Here is an 11,244-nt window from a genome sequence, read left to right as displayed (position 1 = left end):
TGGTTGACTAGTTAATTAATCAATTCATGAGAGAAGGGTATCAAAGAAGAAAGAAATTAAACGATGTATATTCTAGGTCCCAGATCAAAGTCCAATAACCACATTTGATAACATATCATTTTGTAAAGTTGTTTTTATAATAATTGTATATGAAAACTACGATGAGGAAACAGCCAATAAGTTACTTGATTGCTTGTTCAGAGCATAAATGCTAATAAATGATCATTTCAACATTTCTCCAATATTGCTGGTTCTTTTAAAAGCAGTCATCATTAGCATTGATTAATCAATCAAATATGATTTTTATTGCATATCATATGTATTATACTATATACTAATATTATATACATTCATGTATAACCTACCTTTAAATAATCATACAGTTTTAATGAGCTATTAATGCTATAAACAGTCTTAAAATAAAGTAATACAGTTCACATTATTTTACAACTTTGAACTAGATTGAACATTGGTGCTTCAAAATACATTAGATATATAAATAGCAATATATTAATATATTAGGACATTTGAGAATAGCATGCTATTATTAAAATGCTTTAAAAGGTACAATGAAAATTAATTATAGATACATGAAATAATAGCCTATATAGTCTCTTAAGAATTTAAATATTTTAGAGCATGTTTATTAAAGTACAATGCTTGAAACTGATCTCTTGAAAGACACATAGAAACATGCTTACTGCATTATAACAAGGAAAATCATTAGGGAAAGAATGCTTCCAGCAACTAAAAGTATTACTACCGTTTAGTTATATAACATAGTAAATAATAGTCAAACTAATCTGTGTATTATCATGCAGCATCTGTTAATAACAATAATCAGGGAAACAAGTTTATGCATCTATCTGCTTGTGGTATGTGGGCATGTTCAGCAGAAAACCGAGGCAGAAATATGACATTTGCCTAACATCATACAGGAAATAAGCAACAAACCAGAGAGTAGAATCCAAATCCCCAGTTCTTTGCAAAATACCAGGTATTATTCATGCTGTATTCTTTGTCTACAGCAGAAATAGGCTTGGAAGGCATATAATCTAACTATTCTTCTAGATCAATTTTTACAAAGCACCTGGGAAGCAGGCCCAGAGCGATTGAGACATCTGAGACACTCATGAGTATTATTTTCAAGGGACTATTAGCATGGAAGCTCTCTAAATCATCTTTAACAAGAAATCTGTTGCAGCAGATGGTAGGTCAGAAGGCTATCTCCAGAAGAAACCAGGGTCTGGGGATGCTTTTGAATGCTCAGGAAAATTGTGCAAATAACCAAAGAAGCTCATTTGGTTTTTGTCTCTGGTTTTTTTCATCCCAATTAAAAACAAAAACAAAAACAAAAAACGCTGTATGAAACTTCTGTTTAGATCCTCAAAGGGGAAAGATGATAACAAGTAGTTCATTTAACAATGTGCGTGTGCCAAGTAAGATGTGACCTAGTGATGTGCCAACCTTCCAAGTTTTTGTGAAAAATAACCATTCAGTGACTCAACAACCAGTATAACTTAAAACAAAACAGAACAAAATGCTTCATAATGTCCCTTCAAATAGTACATTCTGAACCTGTTCAATTCCTGTCTTTTAGCTCAGTTGAATTCCTTCTGCTATAGTTCCTATAACCATTCTTTTTAGAAACACTCTAGACAAATTACAGTCTAATAAGGAGATTTAATTTCTATTCAATTTAACAAAGATGTGGAACAGTAGTCATGTAGTTTTCTATAGAGACAGCTGGATAATATGGTGAAAAGAAAAGAGTCTGCTCTGATGAGACAGTAGGGACACCTTTAAAATGTGGCCTTGTAATAAAGAACACCAAAGAGAAGGAAATACGTTTGTGAAAATAATCATGGAGAGAAGATGTTCTCCAGTTAGTTTTTCTTTAAAAAGAAAAAGAAAATATTAGAAACACACCCATTCACACAGGAACACACACACACACACACACACACACACTCACACACATGAGAGAGAGAGAGAAAGAGAGGGGGGAACAGAGATAAACAGAGACAAACAGAGACAGACAGAGACATAGACAGAGGCACACAGAGATACAGAGTCAGCGACCTTAAACAGATAAGGTTATGAGGTTTGTGAGCATGTGTGTGTGTAAAGTCTAGTGCATTTACTATCTGTGTAGTAACAGAATTGTTGCACATTGTGGGTTTTATGACCATTGAAAGATAGTCTAACTCTAGGAATGTGCTCCTGACTTCTAGAGGATAAGGTATTGCCTTAAGGCATAAACACTCTGTAGGTGGAAGGTGTTACTGATTTTAGAATCCGGTAATGTCATACCTACAGACTCCAAGGTAAATATTTGCCATTGATGGTAAAAGTTCAGCTGTAGAGCAGAACTAGCAGATAGAGGAGTAAGGAAGAGGTGGCAAGCATGTCTCCTTAGATGTGGTTTGTTTACCAGAAGTCTTCCACCTAGAACACCATGCCTGGATGTGTACACACGGGCTTGTTACTTCATCTACACTCCCTTGTGCTGTAAAGAGCTTTGTTCATACTATGTGTCAGATATTTAGTATAGAGTGTTTTGTCTGATTCGTGTACAGCACAACTTGTGCAATAACAAGCTGTTACCTACCAGGTGTTCTGATGTAATACTTTGTCAGTGTTCAGGACTCTAGATCTAGAATTAATCAAATTGAGGGGAAAAAAAATACAGCCATAAGCTGAACAATTAGCTTAGCCAAACAATTTCTATTTTGGTTAGTACAAAATAAAAGGAAATTGAATTAGCTTTCCTTTGGAAAGCACAGAGAATTTCTATTTCTCATGCCAGAACACTGGCTCAGTCACTGGTCAGTCAACTGACAAGACTAGGTTTAGGGCAGTAAGGAGGAAATTTGGAAGCCTGGTGAAGAGAATACAGGCTTGAGGAGCGGGTGCATGACCTTGGCCATTACTTATGTAGCAGCCTGCCAGTCAGGCAGTTTCACAGACTGAATGCTCTGGACTTTCCCACCAGCTGATAACATGACAGATTACATTTAACCAAGGGTTGAGGATCAGAGTCAGAAAAGATAGCAAAGCATTTCTCATCCTGCTCCAGAATCTGCTTCTAAAGGGACACTTCCCAGTAGGAATTTAGGAGAGCAGACTGAGGAGAGAAAACAATCCTTTGAGAGTAACAACTATTTTGTTTAAGCTTTCCTGGCTACCCTCTCTCCTTTAAATATTCCCCTTCCAGAAAAATAGTTGTTATTGCTTGCAACACACACACACACACACACACACACACACACACACACACACAGAGAGAGAGAGAGAGAGAGAGAGAGAGAGAGAGAGCTCACTGAAGCACAAGCACACACACAAGCATACACACTCGTCCCAAACCTTCCTCTAGTTTTTCCAGCTCAAAACTGCCAGTACCTTTAAAATCAAACCTCCAGGCAAACAGCCAGAGACACTTGCGCCCTGGAGACTATCAGCTTTGCCATCACCAACAGCAAAGATTAAAATGAAGACAGAATGAACCTTCCCGGATTTCATAGCTTTGCTTTTCTGGCTCTCATCTCGGCACAAAGTTGAGACTGCTCTTGTTTGAGAAGAGTGGATTTTCTTGCTCTGTACAAAGAACTGCTGGATCCACATGACTGGGAGGAAATCGGTTGGCAAAGGACGGTTCTGTGGGAATAGGTCTGTGTCTTCAGATACCAGTGTGGATTTGTTTATTTATTTTAATTCTCCCTCTTTTGCTGACAACCTGTAGGCTTGGGATTTAACTGGTGCAATAAGGAAAAAGGCTGGTTGTCACGAGCTCTGGTGCCCGACTTGGTGGCATCTCCTTGCAGCCTTGAAGTGCCAGCCCTCATTCCGACTACTTTGGCGGGCTCTGGACATATCACATCCCTGGAGTGGATGTTGGAAATGTCCCCTTCTGGCCCTGGGCTTTTTAGTCCTTCCGAGTTTCTGTCCTTAATTGACAGACCAGTGCCTATTGGCTGAAGTTCCCTAGTGATTTGCATGAACGGAGAGGGAGTGTCCTCTGCCACCCTCCCTTCTGGAGCGCTCAGACTGCAGCCTCCTAGGGAATGCGCGGCCAAGGGATCGCGCGCAGCTCGCTGGTCCAGGCAGTGAGCTTGCGCCTGGCGACCTGGCACCCGTGCCTGGATATGGGGCATCTACATCGTCCCATGAGCAGCACAAGCCACGGGAATTTGCCGGTAAGGATGCGGGAACCTTAAGTCTCCCAGAAGTTGCATTACTCTCCAGCTGTTCCTACGCCTTAAAGATGTTTTCAACCGTTTTCCCATAATGCAAACTTCACGAGAGGATAGGTAGGGGGAGGGAAATGAGTTTGGGATACAGCGCCTATGATATTTTAGCAAATAGCTTGGTCCCTCAGGTCGAGAGAGGAAGTTTCTGAATTGGAAATGTTTCATGGGGTGGAGGGCCACGGGTGTGCTCCATGGCTTTTATATGCGAGGCTGTAAAAATTGATTCCTGTGGCCAATGTCGGCTTGAAATTGTCTACTGCAACTGACAGATGCTTTTGCATAATGATTTTCTGCGTTTACTTTGCTCGCTTGTAGACTTGGAAGGAGGTAGAGCGTGTGATAAGAGGTAGAGACCGAGAACATTTAATTTTTCTGTAGGAATAAAATGAAAATTCACTTTCCTCCCCAATTTAAGGGGGGTGGGTACCAGGTAGAGAGTATGACTCAATTTTCCAAATTATTGTTATTCTTATTACTGTTGATGGTGTTGCTTATATTGGCAACATAGAAAACGGAGGTAATACCTTAGCTGTTCTGGGACCTTAATGGCAGAATCATTTCAATGAGAAGTCAATCATGCACAGCTCTATGCTTTCCCCCACGATCCCCCCCTCCCTTTCTTCCCAGTAACCTAAGGTTTCCTGTCGCGTTGCACAGCCCTTTGAGTCTACGTCTAACTCTGTTCTGTGTTTCCAGGGATCCAATCCTTTAAGGTTTGGGACTCTACATGTTAACTAGAGGAGGCTAGTGATGACTAGAAGAGGTGGGGAGAATAGAAGATGAAGAGAAAGGAATAAGTTTCAGAGACAGATTTGCTCCACAGACCTTCCTCTCTGGCAGTGGCAGCAAGTTTCAGCTTCCTTCCTTTCAGATGAGGGGTTTTGTTTGTGAGTTAGCTTTGTCCCTGGCGGGGGGTCACTACTTCTAACTGCCACCTATGCTCCCTGGAGTGTGTAATCACCATTTCCCCCTCCCTTTCACTCCAGCATGTTTTTCTGCTTTTCCTCTTCGTTGGACCCTTCAACTGCCTTGCGAGTTACAGCCGTGCTACGGAGCTTCTGTACAGCCTAAATGAGGGACTACCCGCGGGGGTGCTCATAGGCAGCCTGGCTGAGGATCTAAGGTTGCTGCCCCGGGACTCTGGGAGGCAGAGTCAGCAGTTCCTGCACCCGGAGCACACTGCCGCTGAGGGGAGCCCCCCTCTCTCTTTCAGCTTGGCCTCTGGAGGACTGAGTGGCCAGTATGTGACCCTAGACAACCGTTCCGGGGAGCTGCACACTTCTGCACAGGAGATTGACAGAGAAGCATTGTGCCTCGATGGGGGCGGAGGGTCTGCCTGGAGTGGCAGCAGTTCCATTGCCTCTTCTCCTTCCTCTGACTCTTGCCTTTTGCTTCTGGATGTGCTGGTCCTGCCTCAGGAGTACTTCCGGTTTGTGAAGGTGAAAATCGCCATCAGGGATATCAATGACAACGCTCCGCAGTTCCCAATTTCTGAAATCTCTGTTTGGGTCCCGGAAAATTCACCTGTAAATACCCGATTGGCGATAGAGCACCCTGCCGTGGACCCAGATGTAGGCATTAATGGGGTACAAACCTATCGCTTACTGGACTACCATGGCATGTTCACCTTGGATGTGGAGGAGAATGAGAACGGCGAGCGCACACCCTACTTGATTGTCATGGGTGCTTTGGACAGAGAAACGCAGGACCAGTATGTGAGCATCATCATAGCTGAGGATGGTGGGTCTCCACCACTGCTGGGCAGTGCCACTCTCACTATTGGCATAAGTGACATTAATGACAATTGTCCTCTCTTTATAGACTCACAAATTAATGTCACTGTTTATGGAAATGCTACAGTGGGTACCCCCATTGCAGCTGTTCAGGCTGTGGACAGAGACTTAGGGACAAATGCACAGATCACTTACAGTTACAGCCAGAAAGTTCCACAAGAATCCAAGGATTTATTCCACTTGGATGAAACTACCGGAGTCATTAAACTTTCAAGTACCATTGGTGGGAATGTTCTACAGACACATAAGCTCACCATCCTTGCTAATGGACCCGGCTGTATCCCTGCAGTGATCACTGCTCTTGTGTCCATTATCAAACTTGTTTTCAGACCCCCCGAAATTGTCCCACGTTATATCGCAAATGAGATGGATGGTGTTGTGTATCTGAAAGAATTGGAGCCTGCTAACACTCCAATTGCATTTTTCACCATAAGAGATCCAGAAGGTAAATACAAGGTTAACTGCTACTTGGATGGTGAAGGTCCATTCAGGTTAGCACCCTACAAGCCGTACAACAATGAATATTTGTTGGAGACCACAAAACCTTTGGACTATGAGCTGCAGCAGTTCTATGAAATAGCTGTGGTTGCCTGGAACACAGAGGGTTTTCATGTCAAGAGAATCATTAAAGTACAACTTTTAGATGACAATGACAATGCTCCCGTTTTCCTTCAACCCTTGATAGAGCTGACCATTGAAGAAAACAACGCACCTAATGCCTTTCTGACGAAGCTCTATGCTACAGACGCTGACAGTGGAGAGAGGGGCCAAGTTTCCTACTTCTTGGGACCAGACGCCCCATCATATTTTTCCTTAGACAGTGACACGGGGATTCTGACAGTTTCTACTCAGCTGGACAGAGAAGAGAAAGAAAAGTATAGGTACACTGTCCGAGCCGTGGACTGTGGGCAGCCGCCCAGAGAATCAGTGGCTACAGTGGCTCTCACTGTGTTGGATAAAAATGACAACAGCCCTAGGTTCATCAACAAGGATTTCAGCTTTTTTGTGCCAGAAAACTTTCCAGGATATGGTGAAATCGGAGTCATAAGTGTGACAGACGCCGATGCTGGAAGGAATGGATGGGTAGCCCTCTCGGTAATGAACCAGAGTGACATTTTTGTCATAGACACAGGCAAGGGCATGTTGAGAGCTAAAGTCTCTTTAGACAGAGAACAGCAGAGTTCTTACACACTGTGGGTGGAAGCCGTTGATGGGGGTGAGCCTGCCCTTTCTTCTACCACAAAGATCACAGTTCTCCTTCTAGATATTAACGACAACCCCCCTCTTGTTTTATTTCCTCAATCTAATATGTCTTATTTGTTGGTCCTGCCTTCCACTCTCCCTGGCTCACCAGTAACAGAGGTCTATGCCGTTGACAAAGACACAGGCATGAATGCTGTCATAGCTTATAGTATCATAGGGAGAAGAGGTCCCAGGCCCGAGTCCTTCAAGATCGACCCAAAAACTGGCAACATAACTCTGGAAGAAGCCTTGCTACAAACGGATTATGGTTTGCATCGCCTGCTTGTGAAAGTGAGTGATCATGGCTACCCTGAGCCTCTCTACTCCACTGTCATGGTGAACTTATTTGTCAATGACACTGTAAGTAATGAGAGCTACATTGAGAGCCTTTTAAGAAAAGAACCAGAAATTAACATAGAAGAGAAGGAACCACAGATCTCAATAGAGCCAACTCATAGGAAGGTAGAAGCTATGTCCTGTATGCCCACCTTGGTGGCTCTGTCTGTCATAAGCTTGGGTTCTATCACACTAGTAACCGGAATGGGGATATACATGTGCTTACGAAAAGGTAAAAAACATCACCGGGAAGATGAGAATTTGGAAGTACAAATTCCACTGAAAGGAAAAATTGACTTGTGTATGAGAGAGAGAAAGCCAGTGGATATTTCTAATATTTGATGCTTCGTTGTGGAGTAACATGAAGTGACATTTTAACCGAGTAGTCTTTGTCACACAAACGATGGTGTGCTGATGCAGTTCCACTGAAGGGCAACTAATTTATAACTTGTAATATGTTGTAAATAGCTGTTTACAGGTTTTTAATTCAAATTCAGAGGTTATAAAATGTGTACAGAATTTTTAAATGAAAATTAGCACTAACAGCATATATATATACATATATATGTATACATATGTGTAAATATATGTATGTGTATATATATATATATATATATATATATATATATATATATATATATATATATATATATATATTCACTGGAGACAATTGGCAGCTCTCATACACCAAGCATATGACTGACAAAAATTGAGACTAAGGTAAGAAAAGTACATTTTTGTTGCTCTAAAATGTCTTTTCACCACAAGAGGGCACTAGCTTCCCCTTGCAGGGAACTGTGGTATTGTACATGATAGTTGTTGTACATGAAATTAATGAGAGAGTATATTTTAAATATATTGTTTTTAACATTAAACGTAAAATTAGAATAAATTGAATTTCCCTACTTAAATATATGAAAAGAAAGAAAAGAAATTCACTTGTAAACAGAAAATGTATTACCTCATAGGGACATCAATTATAGTTTGAAAGAGAAGGCATTTAAAAAGAAGTGCAATTCATTTGGAGCAAGCATCAAATCATTGCCAAGTGTAAAAAAATTGACCTTCCTAAGAGTGCAATACTTTGTGTAACTCCACCTTCTCTCTGTTTGTTTTACCACTGCATTTATTGGAATTACAGAGGGTGAGCATTGTCTGTGTATTCCTTACATTAAATGTAACTAGACATTGCACTCAGTAAAAGAGCAAGACACACAACGTGTCTCAATTTTAACATGCTTGCTTGGTGTTTACAACGTCTTAGTGCATTCTCAACATGTCAGCAGCAGTTTGTCGTTAGGTTATATATTAGGTTGCATATGTTTATGTTCATGTACCACATGAGAAAAATAAAAGTTGCATTTGAATTGCATTCCTCTGAAAGCTAGTGTACATGATTGGTTGTTTCGGTTGGACATTTTATGTGACAGTTAGACTTCTTGTAGTTACTTAGGACCATTGGCTACTGCTCGGGTTTCTTTCTTTGATTCTGGAATACATAAAAAATTTCATTTGTAAGCCCATCAGCATAATCCTTTGATATTTAGTTTTTACTGGCTCTTTTGCAATGCAGAAAACTGATTTGTCAGTAATTTATAGCTTTTCTTTTTTGCATGATATGGGAATTTTATTTTATGTAAGAGCTATAGCAAAGCAATCTGTGTAAACAAGAAATGTATTATCTTTAAAATGGGTCACTTTACTTATGGTCATCGTGTTTCTGTACCATACCAAAATTGTTTATATGTCTGCAAATTAAAAATATATATTTTCATAATTTCTTGATTATTTTTACCATTTTATATTTGAACATGGGCTTGTTTCTTTCACAGAAGTGCCTGCTATTGGTGTCTGTTTGTTTTTAGGAATAAATGTGAGAAATTGTGGTATTCTGCTATGCTTAAGTTTATATTAAACTAATCCATGATCTAATTAAATATTGGGTAAATTATTAAGGGTGTGTATAACTCTAGACATACATAGAAGAGAATCTGCTTGTATAAGTTTTTATGGAAACTTGCAACCATGCATGCTATACTCATATTAACTAATTATAGATTTAACATCAGCATAGCTTTTACCGTACATTCCAGCAAACCCCTTGCTTGCTGAGTTTCACTAACTTGCAATGTTTTTCTAAGGTAAAATCACACACACACACACACACACACACACACACACACACACACACACACACACACAAACCCACATACACATGCAAATTCATAAACACAAACACAGGATTTATTAGATTTATATTAATTATTTATTCTTGTGTTCTTCAATTTGGTGGTCTGGATAAATAAATATATAAGGCAGGAGAGTTTGAGAGAAAAAAACAATATATTTTCATGAAAGTTTCTTTTGTATGATAGACGCTTGGACTAAAAGACTTAAAGACAATTTAAGCCCATAAACTGTTCATTCACAACTCTTACATAACAAAGGAGGAACACATCCTGTTCCAGTCGTGTTTTACTTAGTTTCTTTTGTGAAAAGAGAAAGTATGTAAAATACATGTAGCAACAATTTTAAGAAGTAAGTCTCCACAAGTTCCATGACTTTTACCATCACTATAAAGACAAAAATAAACATTCTACTCATTTCAAAAATTGAACATGGTTCATGTGTTGGGGGCTGGCTATTGAACTTCATTCCCTGCATGAGAAATATCAATTGCCTTAATAAAATTATATATTTATAAACAATTCTGTTGTAGGATTTCCTTTACACTTTATTTTGCTCATATTAAAAACAGAAATAAGGTAAAACAGAAAAGCTAAAGTAAATTAAGCTTAAACATAAAAGCTTCTTTTTCCTAAGACCTTGTGCTAGAACAGTTGCCAAAATGTATGCTAATCATGTCAATGTTGTTAGTTAAGCTGGCACAAAGATAACTGTTCCATTCATTAAAAGCCCTAATATCCATTTAACAGTTTGAGAACCAGTGAGCTCTCTTACTCCAATTTGATGATGAAGGAAGGGCTCTGGTGTCTGTACTGCCAAATATATCCTACACTATGGAGGAAAGCATTCATTAATTTGAACTGGGAAATATAAAACCAATATAATGATTTCAGCTAGGGGCTGGAATAACTTACATTATTTTTTGCATTATTTGGTTCTTGATTATAAAAATTTTAAAGCTATTAATTTTTTGGCAGATACATTTTTATCAATAAGAGTTCAAAATTAAAACACACACAAACACAGACACACATACACACACACACACACAGAAAGAGAGAGAGAGAGAGAGAGAGAGAGAGAGAGAGAGAGATAGAGAGAGGGAGGGAGGGAGCTTTTTAAAAACATGCTGAAGAATTGGATGCTGGACCAGTGTTTTAGAAAACAGCAGGTTTGATTGTACTATGAAATAACATCAGTAAAAAAGCATTAAGGATAGTGTATAAAGTTGACATGATTGCTGTGAGAAAGTCTCACAAAGATTCTAATTTTGCACTTCTAGAAAATACATAAATTGACAACTATAAATGGACAAAGCAAGCAATTCTCCTTGAAGACAAACTTCAAAATATTGACCTTTGACAGACAAGAGAAAATGTAATCAAAATGTGGCAGTAAAAAGGGAATATTCTCCAGCGCCATGGAGCAGTCTCAAT

General features: G+C 39.5%; 1 protein-coding gene across 1 annotated transcript; it reads left to right on the top strand.

The window, feature by feature from the left end:
- The first annotated feature begins 3,887 nt into the window (after positions 1-3,887).
- Pcdh20 (protocadherin 20) lies at positions 3,888-8,195 on the top strand. The gene is made up of 2 exons (XM_051160895.1): positions 3,888-4,196; positions 5,237-8,195. The coding sequence occupies exons 1-2, from the start codon at positions 4,065-4,067 to the stop codon at positions 7,961-7,963; spliced, it is 2,859 nt and encodes a 952-aa protein (XP_051016852.1). The 5' UTR covers positions 3,888-4,064; the 3' UTR covers positions 7,964-8,195.
- Positions 8,196-11,244: the final 3,049 nt, after the last annotated feature.

This window comes from Acomys russatus, chromosome 18 (genome assembly GCF_903995435.1).
Source record: "Acomys russatus chromosome 18, mAcoRus1.1, whole genome shotgun sequence".
Lineage (NCBI taxonomy): Eukaryota > Metazoa > Chordata > Mammalia > Rodentia > Muridae > Acomys > Acomys russatus.
This window is presented reverse-complemented; position numbering and strand designations above follow the sequence as displayed.